The following is a 24,789-nucleotide window of genomic DNA, read 5'->3' as shown; positions in this document are numbered from 1 at the left end:
GCAGCCAATCCAAAAAGAACTGTTCATTGAATGAGGGAAATTGGCCAATAAAAATCCTCCAACGATTCACTCGAGACCCTTGCTACGGAAATGTCCTCCATTACGGCTCCGGAATGTGCGGCAGGATGCAGCGTCGGTACATATAGATCTGTTTCAAAATGGCGAGTTCTGCAGTTACCAGTTTCTAGACCCTTTTGACAGCTTAACAACAAGTCAAGAAATATTATGTTGTTGTCGTGAGATTGACGGGAGCGCGTACCAATGAGAAGACGGTGCATATCACCTCGTAACCAATAGCGGAGCAGTGAGACAGTAGGCAGCGATCTTTCTTTCGGCAGTGCCGCTTGGCAGCTACGCTTTCCCTTCTTGCCGTTTTTAATAAACAAACGGCTCTACTCGGCCCGGTCAGTTAGCGCGGCTCGAGACTGGCGGTCCGCGTTGCTCGTTTCGGTAGCTCACAGGCTAAGAGCACAGGTGCACTTAAATCGGAAGAGGCCCCGCTGTCGTTGCACTTATTTAGTGTATTTTTTTGTTATTTTTCTCGTTGACTATTCGGAAATATTTTTATATAAATACATTTAGCAAGGTAGCTAACACACACAGTCAACTAAGTGGTATTTTATTCGTAGCTGGAGGGTTATTTGGAGTGCTAATGTTTTTAAGCCAGCTCATAGCTAGCCACCTATATGTCAGTTAAGCTGTCGTTTCTGTGGTGAACTTAAAAGCATTTTTGTTCGTAATTTTAGACTGAAACATTCTCATTCTCTGGTCCTCTCATCGGTGGCTAACTTACTATCGGTCAGACGGAAAGGCGAGCCATCGAGGAGTTAGCCGAGCAGCTAGCAGACGCTGTGTGTCAGTGGCAGCAACCGTTACTGTTTATTTTATTATTAATGTGACGGGACAGGCGTCGACATCAGCGATTTTATACTCAAATAACACCCGTAGCTGGGCAGAGCCTACCAAGCATCGTTGCTCGTCAGCTTAGCTAAAAACAGTCACATATAAATATATCAGTTAGTCGTTATTCGGAGGATTTTCCATACTCTACAGGTATATGGAATAAGCGGCTCGCGTTAACAGACCAGCAGCGTTTTGGTGTAAACTGAGCTGGGGGCTGAAACAGCGTTGAAAGCCAGCCGTCCATCGGCGTCATTGTGGAAAATGGCGGCGGTGGGGATGGTGCAGATGCTGATCGAGGCTGCGGAGTACCTTGAGCGCAGGGAGAGAGGTACAGTGACATTAATGATCCTTCACACCCCCCGTGTGTTGGCTGACATCTGTACGTTGTACCATGCCTGAATGCGGGGGGGGGCGGCGGGGGGCTGTGGACGGCCGATCAGGTAGGGGTGACTATATTAAGTCAGACGTTTCCCATGATTTGGTGTGTGTGTAGTAATGTCTTAGTACCAAGGGTTTCTGCATCTCCGTGATATTTAGATTGACTGTAAAGACACAGGCATCCAAAGGAGCGAGGTCCGTATGTGCAGAGCCGAGGAAAGAGCATTTTCACATACAGCCAACTGTTTACATTTGTTTGTCTGTCAAATTGAATACTTCAGTTTTAATGACATGTAGTAATATAACCCAGACAAGTACAGGGCTCCGACGTAGATGCATCGAGGTATGTTTCTTTACCTTGACGAAATCCCGTTGTCAGTTTGATTAAATCTTGAATATAAATGATGGAACCAAATGCATCCCCCCCTCTTTTCTGTTGTGGTTTGGCTGGGTAAAGGGTTTACTCGAGTTCAGATGACATCATTGAAGTTAGAGCAGTGGATTTTCAAATATGAATATATGCTATGTGTGTGAACACTACACACTGAAATTGCAGTCTTTTTATGTCTGTATAATTTAGGGGCTACAGGAAAGGTTTGATGTCTTCCTTGTTAGTGCCCTCTTTTCCCAGTCCCTGTGTTGATTGTGTTTGAATAATTTGTATGTAAACCCTCCCGACTTTTTGCAGAGGCTGAACACGGCTATGCCTCCATGCTGCCCTATAGCACCAGCAAAGAGAGAGACAGCTTGAAGCGAAAGAGTAAAAACAAGAAGAATTCCAGCAGCAGGTAACCTGAGCTGATTGTGCACTGTGGCATTTTCACTCGTGCCTTCTGTTAGCGCACCAGTGTTGTGTACAAGCTGCTTTATGCAGGAACAGAGTCCAGCAGCAGGTGACCTGTGCCAATTGTTTTGGTGATTAGCCTGAACAATGCACTCTAATACTAAACAGCATCATCACAGCTGTGTGTGGATCCATGCAGTACATGGATTGAGTCCTTTGAGTAATTTGTCCTGCTGCTGGTGCCCTGGTCATTCTGTGTGTTTTTGGCTTGGAATTCCTACACTGTTATGATTTATTTTGACATCTAAAGTCTTATAGTTGCCACATAGACCGGCAAACATTTTCTAATGAACTCTTAAGCAAAATAATCAGTAAAAAAGGTTAGTCATTAAAATGGGGGGAAATACTTTTTAATTTTTTCTTGTTTTAATAGTGCAAAGTGGCTCAGTGGGTAGCACTGTTACCTCACACCTCCTGGGTTGAGACGTGAATCCCATCTCCCCACTGTGTGTGCCTTTTGCATGTTCTCCCTGTCACACGGGTTTCCACCCACAGTCCAAAGACTTGCAGTTAGGCCAGTTGACATTTCAAAATTACCAGTAGTGTGTGATTGTGTGCATGTATATCCCCTACAATGGACTGCATCCTGTTCAAGGTGTACGTCTACTTCTGTCTTGTGTGCTGCCTGGAATAGGCTTGGGGCCCTCCACAGCTCTGTCCAGGATAACCAGTGGCAGATGGATAGATTAGTGATGCGCCAATATGGGAATTTTGACAGATCATTTTAAATAAAATCATTTTGTGGGCCAATACTTTGACACCTCTTTTAAATAGTGTTGCCACCTATCCCATATTGTAAAATAAAATGCCATGTCTCATTTTGACCTAATACAGGATGTGATCTTAACCTCCGACCATGTCATAGTTTCTCTCACTCCTCCCTTCGATAAATTTTATTATCGGGGGGGGGGGGGGGGCGGGGGTGCTGTCTCATTTCTTTAGATTGGACGTGGCAATCCTACTTCTAAGGGGATGAATGAGCTGATGAAATCCCTTGTCGTTCACTATGGAAAATGGAATCATTTTAGTAGTTGCATGTTTAGCTCTGGTGCTGCTAACTTTTAGTATTGATGAAGTTTAAATATCGACTAAGATTGGCATGGACCAATACAAATTTCTTTATTTCTAACAGATGTCACCAACACAGATTTGTTAACTGTTACTGGCAGTATTGTGCCAGTGACATCTAATTTCGTAAAGGTATTCAAATACATGTGTAAAAAGTCTTAGGCAGTCACAGGAAGTGATTTTATCACAAAACAAAAAGCTGGTTTCTATACTGTGCAAAGCTTCTGAAGAGGAAACACACAGGTGCTATTCTGGACCAACACAATAGGCAAAAGTGTTGTCTGTTCATGTTTATTAAATTACCATTAGTATGGAGAGCTTTTTAATTTCTTTTGGTATTGGCGTGTGTTTGTGCTCGTTGGGCTTGTTGGGACCAGTGTTATTATCAAAATGAAAATGGTCACTAAATTAAAAGAAAACTGTGAACTGAAATAAAAATGAACACTATATTTACCAAAAAATATGTCAGACTTTAAACTTCAAAAGGTATCGCCGCACCACCAACGTCTTTTTGCCTTTTAACCACAGTATCTCCTCTCCTCTCCTCTCCTCCTTTTATTGTGGCTGCTAAACTGTCCCTTTTGACACTGTGTGCACTCCGCTGATCAAATTTGTTATGTTTAAGGATATGCTGAATTTATACAAATTAACTTTTGGGTATCATAATACACCCCTCATTATTATTTTAATCATACTACTACTCTGCTTATCAAATTGTAGGCATAAGTAACATCCATATAGTCCAGAAACACCAGCATCCATTATCTAAAGCCCTGCAATGACATAGTTTGTTGTTGTTAAAATAAATGTAACTTAAATGGGAAAAAATTAAACGTTCAGATTAATCGATTAATTGGTAAAATTTGATAGATTAATCGCCAGAAATCGTCGTTAGTGGTAGCCCTGTTATAATGTTATATCAGTTTTTTTTTTTTCCTGAGCCAATATACACTTACTACCCAGATAAATAATGTTAAGCCTTTTCTTTGACTGCCAACGGCTTTTGTACGAAGCTGTAATTCTGTCTAAGCAGGTTGCAGTGCAAAACTCATACCTTGTTTGCTTTTTATATACTGCTTTTAATTTGCTGAAATATTTTGGTTGTTAATCAAAAGGATAAAATGGCTTCTCCTTGATAATCAGGCTACTCCCTGACCATGGAAAGTTGTCAGAGACACAGATATTAAACTGTTGAACGTCTTGATGAATGCTGTCAGAAAAGAACATTAGGGCTGCAGAAAGTTAGTTAGAAATGGAGCAAGAACAAAGTGCATGCAGATTAAGGTCTGCCTAAGATGTCTTCAGTGGAGAAACATTCCAAATCCATGTTTTGGAAGTGCATTTTGGTGTCTACTTCTATACACAAAATTTGTGTCAGGACATCTATACAGTCAGTAACCCTAGTTAACTGGGTATTAAAGATGGACCGGGCAAAGCAGGGGTCATTGCTATTTATACACTAAGCCTTTCTGGTAATAGGAACCTTATGTTATTCAAATATTAGGTTTGGCTCATTGGGTTCATACAAGGCAGAAGCTTCTGCCTTGTATGAATGGAGACTGAAATGCCGGCATGTACTTTCTCACATAGTCACAAAGGATTTTGATGTAGCGTTGAGAATAACTGGATCCAGCCAGTTTTAAAAAGTGGGGAGTTTTTAGTGTAAACCTCTCCATAGAAACACATATATGCCAACTGAACTACATTTAATATCATATTTAAAAATGTACTATTACAGATGTCAGCCACACACTCTTCACAGAATGAAAACATGCATGTCTTACCACTAATTATACATCACAAAATAAAAACACGGCTGATGGGGTGATCATCATGTCAAAAGCATCTAACACTACAGTTTCCACACATGAAAATTTCTAGCATCAAAATCATTGGTTGACTCCTAATAACCAATATAGAAAAGATGAAAGTGCTTCATATTCCATTGTAAATCTTTCAGCAGTAGTAACACAGGACATACAATGATATGTGTATATATTTAAACACCCTATTACCATCCTAATTTTTCATAAAAATTCACATTACTGTATTAAGTTTTGAAGGTTTTTTTTTCATGCAAAGATTTAGTGAAGTTCTACCTGTTGGTTTGGGGGAAAAAGCTGTACTGTAATACGATAGAAACCAGCTTTTTATGACTTTTTCTAATCACTTGTTAAAGTGTTTGGGGAGGGTCTTTATGGAGATATGGAATGTACTTCCCTTGATACATTCTGTCCACTAGTCAGATGATATTGTGGGCTTCATACACATAATCATAGTGTGGGTTGTGACACCTCCCCTGACACCCTGCTCAGTCTTTCGTTATGTGCCTGTTATAGGCTTTCCTTGCAACACCTTGCAGTATGCTACATGAACCGTGTTGAAAAATATGAATTGTTCAGTTTCATGTGATCTTGTGTTTTTATGCATAGCATATCATCGTTTACCAGAATGTTCTCTAATGGAAGAAAGGAGTGAAGATTGCTTTTGATTGTGATAAAAGTGACCCTTAATAAACTAGCAAGGTTCACTAAGAACAGTTTGATCGACTAACCTAGTGTTTGTGTCCTTTCACTGACGGAGATGGCCGCTTCATAATGGTTGCCACTGTCATTTGCTAAAGCCAGATATTTGAACTATACAGCATAAGACTAACATTTAATTTTTTCTGTGCCTCTAATCATCAGCTAACTCCTCATTCTCTTTAATTGACTCATGAAGGTGCCACAGAGCTTCCACATACATGGAATTGACTTCTATGTTCACACGCTGCCTGAGTCATCAGGCATAGTCGTCTGTGGGTGCGTTGTGTGTAAAAGCTGTGTACCATCTATGGTGCTGCTCTGAGTGGTGGCCGGGTTCTTCAGATAGAGGCACCTTTGACTGAGGAGTGGTCAGCATTATAACTCTCCCAGATTTGTGACTGTATGTCTGCTGTGGCTTTCATTAGTTGGTTATAGACATGCTGTCTTTGGTGGCAAGTCTGGATCAAGAAGAGCAGTGATTAAAATTGCATGTTTTTTTGATGATGATTATCATGAATTAACATTGTATTGAATTAACCAGCTGTTAATGCTAATTAGTTTGGGCATTGTAAAAAAAATGGCCATTTGTTTTAAACAAATTTCTGTCTACAATATTATGACAACATTTTGAATTAATTTTTGGTTGATCATTTAAACCTTTTAACCTTGCGTGTTGAAATGTAATATTAGCTCCCACTGCCTTTTACATGTGGAACCAGTCGGACTGGTACATTTACATAGAGTCGTGATTATGTAACTGCAAGGAACAGCATTCACTGAATGGCTGACCACTTGATACATTTGTGGCAGTTTGTGTTGTAGGTACTTGCGTAATTGTTATGCTGTACAAATACAAATTGTTCCTACTGTTTTATGGGTATTATGTAAAGTGGGACTTAAAGATAATCCCACTAAATGGTTAGTGGTATTTACTTGCTTGAATGATCTTGATAACAGTACAAGCCGTTAGCCCCAGAGCACAGCTGGAGTGCAGGGGAACCCAAGGATCCTCTTTGCACGTCTCCCTCTTGTCCATCTTTATTCGTGATGTCTTTCACCCTCCCTCTGTCCCTGGTGTGTGGGGGATGGGAGTGTGTTCCTGGTGTGTGTTGGAGGTGTTGTTCCCAACCCCCTCCCTCTCAGCAGTTTCTGTAGCTTCTTGGTTGCAAAAATGGAGTCTCCAGTTAGCTCACTCACACATGCATTAGATATGGGGACTGACACTCATTAGCCTGTGTTCCTGTCAGGGTTGCAGCTTGTGTTTGGACCAGAAATCTGCTTTCTGTTGGGGGTTCTCTTCACTTGCTCTGCATGCCCAGTCATTAGCCATGTCTGAAGATGAGAGCAAAGATTTGTAGAGAGAATATTTTTGCTCTCCAAAAAGCAATATCAATAGGAAAAATCTCAGGGAAAAGGGAGAACCAGTTCTCTATTGGAAATACCAGTATGCATAGGGCATAGTCTGTTTAATGTTCTATAGGTCAATTCTGATGAGGAAAGGCATTGGGAAGCAGGTGGTTCCGTTTGGAACAGTTACTGATAACCAGTTCAGCCTCTATATGAAGCACATTGTTGTGACCTCTGGCTGGAGAACAAAAAGTGTGCCAATGAGAGTCCGCTGTGGAAATATATGGAGCTGCAGGATGAAACAGGCACCTTTTTATCATAAATAAATAGTACAGATGAATCAGCATTGTGGAATATTTGAGAATATGTATAAAATTGAAAAGAAATTCTTAAAATTGAATAATTTAATGAGCTGTTTAAAATATTATTTAGCAGCAATATAATTAGTTGTGATTTATCTGTTCTCTAATAAGGTTGTGGTTTATTTATTATGAAGCTTTCCTCTGCTGTTTTTATGTGAGCTCTACATGCGCTCTCTCAGCCAATAATAATCGTTTTCTTCCTTTTTCACTCATAGTGTGGTGTGTTTGTGAGAAATTGTACAAAAATGAGTGCGAGGTTCAAGTGAAAAAGAATTGATCAGATGACATTCCTTTTTCGCTGCATGGAAATATTTTGTATTCCATAGAGGAGATATGGAGCAAAAGCAAGTGATTTATCAGCACTGCTTTGTGTTTGTTGGCACAACTTGCGGCAACAAGTATAGTAATAGAATCTGGTTATGCTGCTGCCCTTAAGTTTGTATGTACATTTAGGTTGTCATGGCTACTGTTAAGAATGTTCTTGAAATTCATGTTTTATGAAATTCATTCTTAATAAAATTTTAATAAGCGTGAATTGTCAGCGTACCAGTGGACTTTTTGATGAGTTAACGAGAACGTGAACTACTGGTTTGCTTTTCCCAGTAAAACTGTTTTTTTTTGGTATATAATAACTTCTCTTTGATTTTAGTGTATTTCATGTAATTTCCAACTCCTTTTTTGCTTTATGAGTATCGTAATATCCATTGCAAAGATTTCAAATATCGTCTGATATTTGGGAAATTCATTCAGCTGTAGCTTCTCGGTTACTTGTTTTAAATGATCCTTTTTATGATGAGCAAGTGATGCCTCCTATGGTGTGGAAATAAATTAATACAGTAGCTTATAAGCCAGAGACTTATTGTAAGGATTGTTTTGTTAAAAATAAAGAAATTCCCATTCAGTGTAACTGTCCAAGGCACAGTCTGTTAAACTTTATTGTATATCTTATTTATTGTTATCCTTTTGCAGTAATGAGTAATATCTCATTTTGAATGGAAAGAAATAATTTGATCCATATTCTCTGTGTGTGATGGGGGTGGGTGGGGTTAGCTGAATATTATTTGAACCCGAAATGCCCATCCCTAATAAAAAGTTGAGCTGGTAAATCGTTGTGATGGCCACTGTGTTTTACAGCATGCAGAAGTTGTGAATGGAAATGCAGGATCATTTAGATTTTAAAGGAGTTCAGAGCAAGTCTGTTTTACAGTGAAAATGTTTTCCAGTTTCAGTCTGTTTTAGAGCAGGGTTTCTCAACCCGGTCCTCGGGGACCACCAGACGGTCCATGTTTTTGCTCTCTCCCAATTCCCTGCCAATTGGGAGAGAGCAAAAACGTGGACCGTCTGGTGGTCCCTGAGGACTGGGTTGAGAAACCTTGTTTTAGAGGATCTGTAAATGTATTTTTCTGTAGTGAATGATTTTGAGCCTTTTTGATTATGGTTTTTGTAGATTTGCGTATGTGTGTATGTATTTTTGAAATGAATGATCCCTTGCACAGATTATGTTTTTGTAGATGCATGTGTATATATGTCAGTCTGAAAGAGAACATTGTAGGTTAGCAGTATCTCTCCTGTATGAGAGAGATGAATAATTCCCCCATGTTCTTTAAGCAAGAATATCTTCTGTGGGAATCTCAAGGTGTGACTCTGGCTCCAAATCATCTTTGGTTTCACAAAAGGTTCTGTCTTCTCTTAAAAGACCAGTGTCATCTCAATAGTAATGCACGTCCACGGCACAGGCACGGCTGTGGTTGTCTGCGGTTCTGTTTGTTGTGTAATAGCGCAGTGTGTTGGCAGCGTGGGCAGGGGGCCGCTATGGGCACCCGCGCTTCAAGCAGCTCTGACACATGGAGGCGTGTGTCTCTGTGCTGGGGGTGGTCACTTTATAGCCTGGTATCATGTGTGAGAGGAAAACAGTGCAGCACCACTGAGCTGCAGAAGCTCTCTTTCTGGCCTGTGTTTCTGGTTACCGTTGCTAAGTTTACCCTTGTGTGTGTGACGGTACATTTCCCGCTCATAAGCCAGTGTCCCAGTGTCTTAGGCTTCAAGATGCCCATACATTGGTGATAAAATGCCCCCAATCCTGGCGTAGTACAGTGCATAATCTTGTAAACATGCTCCTGTTAACTTCCTCTTACCACCATGATGGAGAGGGAATCTATGGTCATGTCCTCTGTTTTTTTTCCTGCAGGTCCACACACAATGAAATGGAGAAGAACAGGTAGGCTCACACTACCCTCGATCTATGTGCAACACTGAAATACTACTGATAAGGGAAGAGTGTGGGTGTGGGTGGGTGGCCCAGATATATACCTTACCTTGTAGGGACCAAATGTCCCCACAACATGATGAATACCCATTTTTTGATTGTAAGGTCTCCATAAGGGAAAACTCAAATTTTCTTTCCAAAAAAAACTGCAATTGGAAAACTAAAAATGCAAAAACTCCTGCACACCTGAACTGCTTGTGCAAGCGTGTTTACAGGGATGGGAGCAGATAGATTTCTGCTTCTTTAAAAAAAATTTCAGGCAGAGAGTACAGTACGTCATTACTAATCCTCATCAATCGTGGTAGGTTTTAATCAGACCTGGCTACCACCTAATTTTATTTTTTTGCCTGATCATTCTGGCAAAAAAATAAAATTAGGTTTTAGCCAGAGGAACTGCTACAGACAGGATGTTTTGCTGCTGCTTGTGATATATGGAAATTAAACAAATCACCTATATGCAGTTGTTTACAGTGTTCCAAATAATATTAGGCAGTGAATAGTTATTGCTGTAAACATGCACATCTTACAGAGAGCTGTGCATCCTATTCACCGTTTAATGAGCTTTTTTGAGAGATACATGTGTATATATGTGGTGTGTATTTTGTCAAAGGTTTTTGACTATCTTAGTGTACCATATACCAGTGTTCCTACAACATTGTAATGTGTTTACTTCTTCCATAAATTTGTTCCGACATTTAGTGGTCATTCTTTTAGATACCTGCTTTTTTTTTTACATAGAGAGGCACACAGGTGAGAGCACAAGGTCGGTCAGCCTGAGCGTTAGTCTTTGTCTGATACAGGTCTCAGCATCTCTGAGAAAACCTGAGGAGCGAGTTTCTTCTGTGCCTCTACCAGGCCTCAGCGCTGGTGCTCCTAATCAGCGGGGACAAAGGCTGCCCCTGGCAGGCAGACACCCTGAATAATGCATGGCATGGACGCTGTGGATTGGGGATAAGGGTCTGTCTGGGCTCTGATGACTTCATTAGCTTACATTCTCGCAATAAGCAGTGGATGTGAAATGGTAGCTAGCGGGCCACTGTTTACAGGGCACCCTGAATGCACTCCAATCAATGTTCAGTTCATTGAACACTATGATGAAAATTATTCGTCAACAAAAATTTTTCATTGACGAAAACCAGACGATAATAAAATACTTTTTGGCATCAGAGTAATTTGTATGACTAAATGTCCTGACCCTTTCCTCAACGAATAAAAACAAGATTAAAATGTCAAGAAGAAATTAATTTGAATCTACTGTAATCAAATTCCAGGTAGTATCTTTACAGTAGTTTGTGTTTATTGTAGCTGGGCATGATTAGCTAATGTCCGCCTATAAGTGCATATACCCTGCATCCATCTTATAAGTAGAAACCATGCAGTTCTCTTCGTATAAGTCTGTAGACACTCTAATACGATATACAGCGGTATTTTGAAAGCTCAACAAAATTGGTACTTTCAGCAAGTTTTATTGGCAAGATTTAAAAAGCTGAGAGAGGACACTTGAATTTTCTTTATTTAAATTCTATACATGTTCAAGCTTAATGTCATGCCATAAAAGACAGATTTACAGATGTTTCCTTCAGGAATCTATAGAGAATAAAGGTAGATCAATTTGTGTCCATGTATTACAGAGAAAATTTAAGTGAAATTTGCAAGGAAATGTGAAAATAATGTATTACACTATGACTAAAGTATATTTAGTTGACTACATTTAATGTAATTTTTGTTGATGGATTGGATTACTGAGATGGATTGGGGGGAAAATCAGATGACTTAAATATAACAAACAATTGCATTTTCATCAAAATATTAAGACTAAATCAAAATATGCTGTGAGAGATAACACTCACTCCGATGCATATTTAGTTTAAAATATATTTTTTTGCATGTCCTCGAAGACCTCATGTGACAGGGCTGTTGTCTGGGTGCAGCATCCTGGCTGCTGTCCCATGCACCTGTTAAGCCCAGTGAGCCCCGCCTTCTTTTCTCTTTGGGCAGCCGAAGGACCTCAGCATCCAGAGAGACAGAGCAGTGTAGCAGAATTGTGGGGCTTGGCATTGTAGGTCTAGTGGTTTTCCCTTAAAACCTCATTTGTGCAGCATGTGTGTTGAGGGATGAATAGCCCACCTTCATCCTAAAAGTTCTGGTGCCACAAAAGCAGATCACGGTAATATCCATTGTGGTTATGTAAATCTTTGAATTCCCTCAAACTGGTTTAAAGGTGCCATAGAATGAAAATCTGACTTTACCTTAGTATGAATAAGGAGAATTTGGTATATGTAACTGACATACCATGAAGCTCAAACACTGTTTGTCTAATATCACCAGTGGTGAAATCAGCACTTTTTAGCAGAATATGGTTCATTGTTTTTTATTCTGTGAAACGGAAAGATTAATCTGCCAGCAATAATAATGGAATCTAAATGTCAAGGGTCTTATGGATGACATAAATAAAAGGCTGTGTCCCATTTTGATCGCAGTTGTTTCCCCCAGTAACTAACAAATAACTATCAAAACACCTTGTTTACATTGTTTTGGGGGTGGTGGTGTAGTTTCAATTTATCTGTGAAGTTTAACCTATGAGCTTTTTGCATTTCCCATGCTTATTTAGCATTAAGTCCCGGTTCTGTTGTGCACTGTGAATGCAGCACTTGAATGTGGCCTGGAGCTTCAAAAGTTTCCAGTTGAGACATCCCAGGAACTTGTAACAAGGGACCTGGTTCCAGAGCTTGGGTGTGAAAGTGTCTATTGTTGATACCTTTCAGTTGCACGGTTCCAGCTGTATGAGATGTGCCTTTGGGAAATGTACCCCAGGTTAGCAGGGAAGGATTAAACAACATTACAAAGTGCATGATACCGACATCGACAGCTTCTGTACTGTAACCTACTTTTGGTTAGCTAAACAAATATCTAATCAATACTGAAGTAAAAAAAAAAATCAGTCATCCTAATTCATTACAGACAACACATTTATGAGCTAATGGAGCTAGCATCGTATAATCATTTGTTTACAGAGGTGAAAATACAAAGTTCTTGTTGCAGTGTTAAAAAAAAAAGTTATGACTATGTTATCATAGTTCCTAGGTTGAAGTGGGAGTATTAATTCTGTGGTAAAATAGAAAGAGTACACCAAAATAATGAGCATATAATAAAGATGTATGTATAATACACACATAAACCAGTAACATAGGTTTTTATTGATTATCAAGTATTATGTACTGTGCAAAATTGTGTGGTGTTTGTTTACATCAGCATCACCACAAACACATGAGTAATGCGCTGTGCTACAATGTCATTAGGTGATAAGAATTTTTCAGCTCCCTTATAATCTTGAGGGACCACCCTCATAAATGTAGTCCGTTGTTGACTGAAACATCATGATGCGGTGCGTGACTGTTGATGTTGGTTGTGTGTGAGCCATCACAGCGCCTCATTGTAAACCAGGCAAACAGGGCTCATCAATGGGGGCTGGTGATTGGCTCAGTGGGCTAAGTCTCTGTGATTGGAAGATCGCTTGCTCATGCCCTGGCCTCAGCAGAACAGTCACATGTCTGTGGGCTCTTGAGCAAACCAAGTTCACCTACTTTGTATGTAGACACCAGAGAACAATTTAGAATAAAGAAAAAATGCATTCAATGGCACCTTTAAGAGAAAGCAATAAAAGCAGGTATTGCAGACTGAAGACTAAGACATATCCCAGGGCTTCATATCTACATTAGTTAGCCAGGAAGATGCTGGAAAGGTTTGATGGCCACACATTTTGGGCATTTTTCTCCCACATGCTGGAGGGCTGCACTCTCACAGGTGTCCTCCATCTCGTCCTGAGGGTCTTGCTTTGCTGACCTCCTTTTATACCTTTGGTTGCTCCCATCCCGCTGAGCTAGTCCTCTGAAGTGTCACATATTGTGTATATAACTGGCGGTGTGATGTCACTTTGAGCTATTTGTGGCTCCTAATGATGTAAACACATGCAGTTTATACATTCAACTGTGGCAGGTTGAATGGAATGCTAAATTAAGCTACTTGTTCCTGTGTAAAAGTACATCGATTAGGTTTTGGGTGTTAATAGTTAATGTCGTGTATGATACATTAGACATATATTCATGTGTGAGATATGTGTATATATAATATAATATAAATACACACACAAAACATCCACAGTTGCTATTACAGATATAGATACAGAAGCTTCTCACACACATGTGCAGACTGTGTTCAATACCTGGTTGATTTTGTTGTGAAAAGCGCAGGCTGTAAAATAGGCTGTGACTCCTGCCTGAATGGAAGAATATTACATAACACGGGTCATCTGGTGGAGGACACGTACCCCACATGAACAGCTGTGAAACATGTCAGTTGTGACAGGGGAGAGAGGAGCTGAGAAATCATCGCAGTCAGGTGGAGAAGCTGCTTGAACAAGCGGGAATTTGTCAGCCTTTTTTTAAAGGCTGCCTGGAGTAGCTTAGCCAGCCTGTTTCTACACCCATTTAGGGTCTCAAGCTTGCTGTGAAATCTCCTTGCAGCTTTACTCATTGACGAATTAAAGCGTAGTATTAATTTTGGCATTGTACTCATCATTATCATCAGATTGTCTGAACTTTGCTTTGTTGTTACTAAGGAAATATGAAAAGCAGCAGGTAAAAGGTGTCCATGTGACTGGTCTTATGTGAAATGGCTTTTCCTGTAGATATGTATTAAAAACGATCACTTTAAGAAGGTGATCATTTATTCCTTGACCCTTAAGATTAAAAAAAAGAAAAAAGAAAAAGAAAAAGTTTGCCATGCCAAATGCTGCTGGGCTTCCAGAGCTTCTTTTACTCAGGAATTCCTTTATTAAGTCTAAAGAAAGAAGCTATAATTACCTCTGCCAATTCTCTGCAGTAGTGGTGGCTGCATGTTTATGAACTATAGGGTCTGCTTGAGATGAAGTTGTGCTTTTAGTTTGTCTGGTCCCATAACCTCTGAGGATTATTAAACTAATTGCTAAACATTTGACACATTGTTTCCCGCCTGGCTTCTTCTGCATTGTTTTATTGTCTAACTGCCTTCAGTTAGAGAGCAGCGGACAGGGTGTTCCAGCTGTGGTTACCAACTTGGGTGGGTAAGGACACTTACAAATTCCTTAATAATGGAGGGCACTTGGTTAATACAAGGAACAGGTGTAGCTTATGTCTGCACTCTGGAGAGTGCTGGTTTCACATGGGTTCTGATATCTTCTACTGGAAGACATTTTAACCACAGGAAGCGACAGGCGGAACCGTAAGCCGCACGCTCTTGTCTCCCCTTGGGCATGCATCTGGATAGGTCAGCTTCTTTGATTCTGCTATGGCTGACGTGCTCCAAACCTCCACTATGTCTTTGCCTTGTCCCTGGTGTCTCTGCAGCGTAAAACTCTCTTCCTGAATTGTTAATGAATCCAAGTCATGACCTTGTGTGGTGTATTTTTGAAAGGAAGTGTGTTGTTGTCGCTGGGCCCTTGTTCGGGCTGTTATGGGTGGGAGTGGGGAGGTTATGGGGGGCAGACAGACTGGGAGGCACGGCTGGCAATGCAGGCTGCCTCCTGCAGCCCTGGCTGATGCACTGCTGCATCTGTTGCAGCACTCGCCACGTGCTGGGGTCTGTTTTAGTTGGTGGAGAAATAAAGCCTGCTCATGTAACTACATACCTGCCCCCCTTCCCCCCAGACGGGCGCACTTGCGGCTGTGTCTGGAGCGCTTGAAGTCACTGGTACCCCTGGGACCTGACTCCAACCGTCACACCACCCTCAGCCTACTGATGAAAGCCAAGGAACACATCAAGGTATGGCCTGGATGGCTCATGCATGCATGCGGCAGCTAGACTGTGCACACCGTGTCCTTTGCGGAAGCAGCAGGCAGGCAGAGGGAGTGCGTAACGCTCTGCGTGTGTCTGCTCACAGCGCCTGGAGGAGAGCGAGCGCCGAGCCCAGCACACCATTGACCAGCTGCAGCGGGAGCAGAGGCACCTACGACGTCGCCTGGAACAGCTGGGCGTGGAGCGAACACGCATGGACAGTATGGGGTCTACCGTCTCCTCAGAGAAGTCCGACTCAGACCAGGGTGAGGCTCGCGTCCTCCTAGCTGCACGTGTGCTCCTGCAGGAGGGCTCCGGGGCATGTGTACTGATTTGGATTTCAGTGACCCCTACAGGTGCACGCTGTGAATGACATTTACCTTTAGGTTAAAAAAAATCAGAATACTTTCTTATTGTGATGACAGAGGTCGTATCTGTTGCTACTCAAGAACCAAAAAGTACAAAAATGCCGGAACTGGCTTGAGTTAAAACTTACTGGTTAATTTCTAGTATATCAGCCCCATTAACCACAATGACTCATTGAGCTATAACTACTTTCTGTGATTGCTGGTGGTACACAGGACCACCAGGGCCTCAAATGTGGGTGACAAAATCCATTGACAGGGGTCATGTAAGGTTAGGGCAGCTCACACATACCGTGGTCAAGGGCAGCAGTGATCATGTGCTTTGGTCTGTGTGTCTTCCAGAGGAGCTCGATGTGGACGTGGAAGGTACGGACTACTTGCTGGGAGACCTGGAGTGGAGCACCAGCAGTGTGAGCGACTCGGACGAGCGGGCCAGCATGCGCAGCAGCTGCAGCGACGAAGGCTATTCCAGCGCCAGCCTGCGCCACCTCACCAACCTTCAGGATAAGGCCACTGTGCTGGGATGCAGCCTCTAGGGGGAGCCTCCAGCCCCTACTCAGCCAGTCCCCGCCAGTCAGACCTGACACCGAGCACAACTGGTCAGACCAAACCTAAGATCCCCCCACCCCCCACCCCCTCCTACGTCCCGGCACCAGGCCTACACACGTTCGAGACACAGCCAGGAACTCGTCTGGCTTCTAGATCCCCACGGACTTCTGTGTGTCCAGTCATTTGAGTGAATTTTTCATGGGCGTGGCCCAGTTAGATGGCTGGATCCATGAGGACCGCTTGTCCCATTACTGCCCCTTACCCATTCCAGCTGTGGGGGCCAGTAAATGGCCGCTGTACCTTTGCACTATAAAGCGGGGCCCTGTTTCCATCGCCAAGAACCGGGGCGGTGTCAGCCAACTCCCGCTGATTGTCTGACCATGATATTTTGCACTTGATCAGTGGTAGACGTGTTCCGAAGACCTGCATCTACTCAGAATGTATCAGTAAAGGCGTGGTTTTGAGCCACTTTAAGCCCGACGGCCTGCCACCGCCTCCCCCGCCCTGAGGGCCTGCCGAGCAATACCTCCATCAGCCGCGTCGGCCCCACGGCGGGTCCCCACGGCGGGTCCCCACGTCTCCCTCATTCTTCCTCACAGGGCTAAGCCGAGTCGGTCACGTCCACGACCAGAGACAGAAAAGCGCTGTGAAGAACCACGTACAGCATGAGGCTGGGCCCTGGGGGGAGAGGCCTCTTTCTGAAGACAGCGGCTTTTGCCTGTTTTTATTCCATCCCGTGGTCAGATAGCCTGTTAAACGTGCAGCAGAGCAAAGTGTGAAGCACATTCCATGTCAAGTTGATGCGGCCTGATGGAGGAGCGGGAGAGTCTAGGGGGTGACTTAGAGGACGTGATGAAATGTTTGTGGGGACGGGGGGGACGGGGGGGGGTGGGGGTGAGTGTCCGGCAGGGTGCTGCTGCCATTCAGCCCATGTGTTTGTTGTTGTTTCAGCAAAATGTAGCCATTTTCATGTAAATACTTTACAAGAAGATATTTATATCTAAAAAGTAATTTATATTTGATCTAAATATGCTAAAGGTTATATTTCAGTAGGTATAGTTATTGCTTAATTTGCTTTCTGTTCTCCCAGCAGTTTTAAATGTGTAGTTGGTTTGGCCCTGCGTTGTGGATTGGTCTTAAAGCTGTCTTTTAGTGCATAGGATTTTACGTACGTTCAGAAAGTGAGGCGTTGCTCCGGGAATGAAATGTTTTGCCCATGGTTCGTTGTAAGAGACATTTTTAGCTGTTTAAAAAGCCGTGCGTCTTTCATGCATGCGAGCCGAAAACGGAGATATTTAAAAAAAAAAAAAAAAAAAGGAAAAAAAAAGTAAAGAAGCAAAGAGAGCCGGAGTGTGTAGAGCAGAGTGTAGTGGAGCGGAAGCGGTCTCTCCTGCCTGTGAGCCTTATGGAGGTGGTCCATCCATCTCTCCCACATAAGCAGGCAGCTGCAGCCATGGGACTCCCAGCTGTGACTTGGTCCAAATCCGGCACTCCGCCACAGGGCAGCTGCCGCCAGGCCTGCCTGTGAATCGTTAACCTTATAGGTTAGGAAAAGAAAGAAACACACACAGCTTGGTCTGGACACAAGGTGTAGGTTTTACACTTTTAAGAATGTAAGCAGTCATGAGGCCAGGGACTGTGAGTTGACAAGGTTTTTGAATGTAGTGTCCATCCCTGTCTTACAGGGCAGCAGATGGAGTTGGAGAAGTGGAGTCGGTTCAAAATGAATAAAACTAACCAAAAAAAAAATCTAAAAGTAGGATACGTGAGTGAGTCTGTGCAGTGCTGCTCCTCTGTGGTGTGAAAGCCTCGCTGCAGCATAGATGTGCTCGGGATCTGTACAGTGGCCTGCATGTGTCGGCCCTATGATTGGCCCGTTCACATGCTCTGGGACAGTGGTGGTAGTGAACGTCATTGTTGATTGGTCTCGTTGCTGTCCTCAGAAAGAGGTGGGGGGGGGGGGGGTGGGGGCTGGTGTTACACTTTTAAACAGCCATTTATATAGATAAGCTTTTGTCTGGTTTTTAATTGTCAAGGGAGGGGAAGGTGCAAAAAAAAGTATGAAGTGTCAGTGTCTCGTCACGGTCTGCTCTCTGCTGTGAGCGGCATGTGTGCGTCTTCCACCTCCCTATCCTCCACATAGGAGCATTACGTGAGGGGGGGGGGCAGCGGTGCAGAGGGCCACACAGGGTTTACGGGGCCCCACATTTAGTTTGGTTTCCTTATCGTTTCTCCTCACACGGTCCCCTTTTTCACGGAAGACTTTGTATCGATCTCGGTGCTTCGGTGCGCTCCCCCAGCAGGTGTGCATTATTTCAGAGCAGGACTGCGGTTTGAGGAAGCAGAGGTGCACAGTGTCCTGACACAGTCCATTTACATCAGCGGGGCACGACTTGGGCTTTGCCTTTGCTTCCTTTAATACCTTTGTTTGTCTCTGTAAACTGACTGAAGCCTTAAAACAGTCAGATGTATGACAGCAGTATGATGACCACCACATGCTTACATGCGTATGATGTCATGCGGGTATGCATCCTGCACACAATCTCTCTCACAAATTACACACATTACACACATTCCTTTGCTCATTGTGGCTGTGTCTCTGGTGTGTCCCTCTCTTGCCCACACACACGCAGTCAGGACTGACTCTGTGCCTCTTACAGGCTTAACATGGTTTTATGTCTGTTAAACAAGCAAACAGAAGGTGGACATTTTTGTGCACTTATTTTTAGAATTGGGAAATTTGGACAACATTGAATTTAAAAGAAACATTAAAAATGAGAAAAACATTGTGAAAATGTGGAGCAGTTATTTATATTTGCCAGTGACATGGATAGAATAAATAAAAAGTTGTTTACCTATATGGTTTTTGTCTTCATTATGGAACTGATGAATGAGTTCAAGAAATATTTATTCAGGTTCAATAGTAGCAGTTTTAATATTGTTAGATGTGCCTTCCATTAGTCACCAATTCCTCATTTGCAGTAGCAGGTGTGATACAGGCATTTTTGCAAGTATAACAGCCCCAAAGGCCTTTCTTGTATTCTCTGTGGCCACAACTCGTGTGCGTGTGCGGCCAGATCATTAACTTGATCATCTTCAACAACCTCACTGCATGACGATGATACAGTAGAGCAAACTGTTAAAAATGTGACCTGGAGCTGGGGGTGTGGCTGTTCCTCCCTTCAGTGGAGGGCTTTTCTTAGTCTTCTACAGGTTCTCTCATTAGTTTTAAAATTATCCTCCTCATGGTATTTGTATACCAGCACAACTTGGGAACGTATTTAAATATGCTTATATAAGCAGGTAGAACATTCTCACTTTTATAGTGACATCCTGGCCAGAAAACTTGAGCTAATAAAGACTGAAAGAGGACAAAAATAACCCACTGTGGTCAGTAAGGTCTTCTGTTCACATCAGTTTGCAATACTTAACAGAGACAAGTGTGGATAAAATTAGGTCGGACAAATACAGTTTAAAATAATGTGCTGGCCTTATTTTGAGGTGAATTTATAGATTACATCATGAAGAGTGCTCAGAAGCAGCATATGCAGAAGGAGGAAACTCCATTACGCTGTAATACTGGTAAGTCTGACTCATCTTGCTGTACAGCTTGCAGTAGTCCAGTGTTTCCCAATCCAGTCCTTGGGGACCCACAGACAGTCCACTCTTGCTCCCTCCCAAAAATGTGGACTCTGACAGGGAGCTTGCAGAGAACAAAAACAGACCTATTGTGGGTCCCTGAAGACCGGATTGGGAAGCACTGCTGTAGTCTAAGATCATTTCAGACTGATGCTTTTCATTTATTATGCACTTGATCCACGCTACGGCTTTAGTGTCACCGGTCTATGCTGGAATCTTTGGCAGGGACACTGTGGACAGAAAATGGGAGCATGTGGTGTAGCCTCACGCTACACCCCAGTGTGAAAAGCATCGTTCAGATAAAATAATATGAGACCCGTAATGGCTGCATTCCTGTGATGTTCTGGAAAGGGTTGTTTATACTGGCATGAAGAAGAGCCTTTTACGAATGTCCAAGCATCCTCCAGAGAGGATCAGGTTCTTCATTCTGTTCTCCTTCATTAATAGTTTGCTCTCCAGAATCCTTTGAGTGCTGTTTTTCAGAGATTCAAGGAATTATCTGCACAGTATTCCTAGCTGGAGTGACCCCAGCTCAGAAACCAGCGGTATGAAGCACACAATTTAAGCCGGAGTGACACTGTGGAACATGGAGGTAGCTGGAGAGTTACAAACTGCCACGGAAGATTCACATTAAATAGTACTGATGTTCTGATGCATGTATGGGTGAAAATGTCATTGTGTTTGAGTCTTTACATTTATTCTTGTGTGTGTTGTGTCTTGTGTGGTTAATGTCATTAGTGATGTCGTGATGAGGTACTCCGTACGCTGGGCACAGAGATTCTTCAAAGCTCCAGCACCAACGGGAAGCTCTGTCTGAAATCAAGTCAGAACCATTGTAGCATCAAGTGCAAGGCACTGTCTTGTACAGGGTTGGTTACTTGATTCATTGTCACAGTGACACTCCTGTTACTCATGTTGAGCTGATATGATGGGTGTATAATCCTGCTGTGTTCAGTGAGGTGCTGGACGTGCAGTAACGTTGATGCAGATGCGTGTGGAGTAAGCGACCAAGCAGCCATAATGCACGACAGCAGTCGTCCTACAGGAGCTGACAGTGTTGTGATCCCTCTTGTGAGTGTATGTCCAGGGTCACCTACAGGCCTTTCTCAGTCTTATAGTCCTAATGACTCCCCTCCCCCCACACTTGTCAGATTAGTGAAATCCACTAGCTTATCCCCGCAATGCATGCATTGCACCATCAGCTGTGACCTTCGCTGTGTAGGTCACTGACCGCACGCCCCAAGCCCAATAGCACGGTCACCTTCACACAGGTTTGGGGCCGGCACTGTCCGATTACTCCCACACTAAGTGAAGGAAACAGGATTAAAGGGCCATGGACTGAAAGTGAGACACAGAGGAGGAAACAGAATAGTGTTAAAAGATATGAGGAGTACTAATGGGATAAACAGCTGAGTATTTACAAACCGTGATAGAGCAGAAACAGACAAAATTAGGCTCCGTATCAGACCGAATGATGTGGTATGGAGGTGAGGCAAAGTATGTAACACACAAAGTGCACACTGAAAGTTGCAGGGGAGAAGGTACAGCTGACGTTGCAGAACCATGGGTGGCACAGCCCTATAAAAAGTCAGAGGTTTTTAAGGTGGGGGTGGGGTAATACTCCTCATAGCAAGGAGAAGAAGGTAAACCTAGAGCAATGAGGGAGAGGTTTTATGAGCAGGCAGGGAATCATGTTACTCAGCTTTAAGTAGGAGGGTAAGCAGATAGGCAGGGGCGTCAGTGAAGAATCACACATAAATGGGTATAAATGACAAAAAAAATGCTGGAGGTTGGCATTAGAGAGCATCAAGAACATACTAGTGACACAGGTCCCATTCAAGCAGAATCACTAACATAATAATATCAAAGGTACATGAGTTTGTTCTCCACTAATAACAATAAAATGTGTGCACTCTTATGTGTATTATTTGTCTGATTTTTAACTGTCATGGAATGGGACAATTAAAAGTGGGTGTTGTCCCTGAATTTTATTTAAGAATGTTAACCCCACCTCTTAAATCATGCAGACATCAATCAAAGTTTGACTTCTCAAATAATGTGTTGTGAACATTCATGTTGATTTCCCTTTGAGTGCTTTTAGACACCAAAGTAAATGGGCTAACAACCCATGTTAGATAATGGAATTTTTTTTTTACATGTATGGTTATGTCTCCTTGGTACGAGTAAATGAGACGGTCTCTCGCTGACAAGTCATGCTAGTTTTCAGTCACATGACACATGTGGCATGCAGACAGATTCTTGCACTGGTAGATGAGTTTTACACGCGACCAAACTGGCTGCTTCATGCTAAAGATTCCGTTACACCCTAACAGGAAACAGAGAGCTCCCTTTATACATAACGATATGAATCAGGTGTAGGAAAGATGACAGCGAAACGAATTGTTCCTTTGAGTGTAAGGCCTGATCCAGAGATGAAAATAGCTACCTGGGGATTAACAGGCATTCCTGCAGGACCATGAGTCAGGAGGCGGCTGGCTTAGCCTGTCCAGCCTGCAACTTCGCAAACGTGGGCGTGTGTGATTGCTCCTGAGTTGGGCTCTGCTAGGTGCTTGCTCTTTATTGTTTTAATTAAGTATGACTGCGTTTGTTTCATTACGCACATATTTCTCTAATCTTACAATAATGCTGGTTTAAATACTAGCCAGCAGGACTCGTAAATACCGACTGAAAACAGACAAGAACAACAAATATTACCTTAGAACAAATTATGGAATTTTCAGACACTGTTATAACCACACTCTGCACTTCTTCCTCTCCCTCTGCGGGTGTATCTCTGGGGGAGGGGGGGAATACCCATTTTTACAAATGTGTTTCACAGTGCATCACTTACCTGTATTTATTCCAGTTTGCAACTTTTGAATTTCCCTTTTTAAACAGTACTAAACGAGCACACACACTGTCATCAGCGACAATCGTACATCAGTAAAGCAATTTACTCTTGCCTTCCATATTAATATCCTCAGGCTGTAATGCTAAAAATCCTTAGCCGGCAATGTAAACTTCCCCGTCGCATAGAGCCTATGGATAGATATTTTATGGCTTATAATGCCATCTAGTGGCGAGTGGTAGCGGAGTTGCACTATCATGATTTACTGTATGTTATCAGTATTTTTGATTTTGGGATCGTAAGTATTAAAATTGCAAAGAAATTATTCGCCTAATCTTCAAGTCATATTTAGGCACTTTGTAGGTCTTTATGCCATTTGTGCTAAAGTAATGTCTTCTCCATTCCCATCTTATTACCATCAAACCCTGTCTCAGAATTTGTTACGTGGATCTAACTTTATTGTACCGGCCAGTTACAAAGTAAAGCAAAACGCGTTCCAAGTCCAATTGTACAGTTAGGTACAAAACAATCTTCGTTATATAAGTATTCATACTCTTTTAGGAATTTTTCAGAACTTCTTCCCGACCAATACCTTTAAACACCGTAAGGATCAAATACGCGGGTTAAATAAAGGACGCCATTGCGGGGCTTCAGTAAGGTTTTACTATAAAAGGTAAAAATGCTACCAATTGACTTGTTTAAAATACAAGATAATAAATAGTTAACTAATAAATAAACTAAACAGACATCAGTCTCCATATATATCTATAAAAATATATATGCCTGCACTTCTCCAGGGAATAGGCCTATCTATTACTGCAGGTGCAGTCAGTGAAAGAAAAATCCCAAATAGGTGACCCCGAACGTTCTTTAACATGCAATTTAAGTCGAATAGCCAATATGTTATCGGCATTCACTTAGGTCTAAGGGCTAAGGCTAATCGCAACGGATCTAACCTACTGTATTACTGCACTGTCGCATGCGTAATTTTCGACAATACAATAAGTTTCAGTTAATGAAAGATGAAAAGATTTTATTCAAATAGATTAATTAAATAACATATAAAAACCGGCGCAAACACGTTTCCTCATCTGATGTCTCTAAAAAAACAGAATATATTTTAACTGCCAAGCAAACATTGTCCTTTTATCGGCCACATGAAACTGTTATCTGATTTTTTTGTTTGTTTGTTTCAGGAACCGTAACGGAGTGAGATATATAGAAGAGTCCGACATTACCGCAGAGATACCAGGTTGTTCGCGTTTGGGTGTGAACGATATGAAATGGACAGGCTGCCTGCACGGCCGCGGCGTCCCGAATCGACTCGAGGATCCGAGGCGCTCCCCGCTTTTCATCCGCCCGGACGCAAAGTGGTGATTCACACACCGTTACAATCTCAATGTTCCGGCTCGTAGTGTTCTATTCCAGGGAATTTATCTTTGCTGACCTTCCTGACCTATTAAAACACCTAATGGTCAGCTGAGGAAGCGGAGGCGGTCGACGTTATCTGATGTGCAGGGTCAGGGAGTGCGGGCCGCAAAGCTCATTCCGTATTCCGATATTGCGGAGCCGGCACGAAAGATGCTGGAGTCTCTGCATTACAGCACGCACATCCATGGGCGATGCACCCCCACCCGCATCGACCTCTTTAGGGTAACCAGTCCATGATCCGTCTCAGTGGCGCATAGGCTCTCTCTCTCTCTCTCTCTCTCTCTATATATATATATATATATATATATATATATACATTACTGATAGGCTAATTCTGCAATAATTGTACAATTAATTTTGTCTTCTCTCAAACCGTCTATATTAAATCACGGCGCGTCTACATATCGCAGCTACCACCCACCATCATGAGTGCACGTGAAAAAGTCAGAAACT

The 24,789-nt window shown here is 42.5% G+C and overlaps 1 protein-coding gene across 1 annotated transcript; it reads left to right on the top strand.

The window, feature by feature from the left end:
- Nucleotides 1-354: 354 nt before the first annotated feature.
- mxd1 (MAX dimerization protein 1) lies at nucleotides 355-19,276 on the top strand. The gene is made up of 6 exons (XM_023803380.2): nucleotides 355-1,231; nucleotides 1,970-2,069; nucleotides 9,616-9,645; nucleotides 15,378-15,492; nucleotides 15,611-15,770; nucleotides 16,212-19,276. The coding sequence occupies exons 1-6, from the start codon at nucleotides 1,165-1,167 to the stop codon at nucleotides 16,403-16,405; spliced, it is 666 nt and encodes a 221-aa protein (XP_023659148.1). The 5' UTR covers nucleotides 355-1,164; the 3' UTR covers nucleotides 16,406-19,276.
- Nucleotides 19,277-24,789: the final 5,513 nt, after the last annotated feature.

This window comes from Paramormyrops kingsleyae, chromosome 2, assembly GCF_048594095.1.
Source record: "Paramormyrops kingsleyae isolate MSU_618 chromosome 2, PKINGS_0.4, whole genome shotgun sequence".
Lineage (NCBI taxonomy): Eukaryota > Metazoa > Chordata > Actinopteri > Osteoglossiformes > Mormyridae > Paramormyrops > Paramormyrops kingsleyae.
This window is presented reverse-complemented; position numbering and strand designations above follow the sequence as displayed.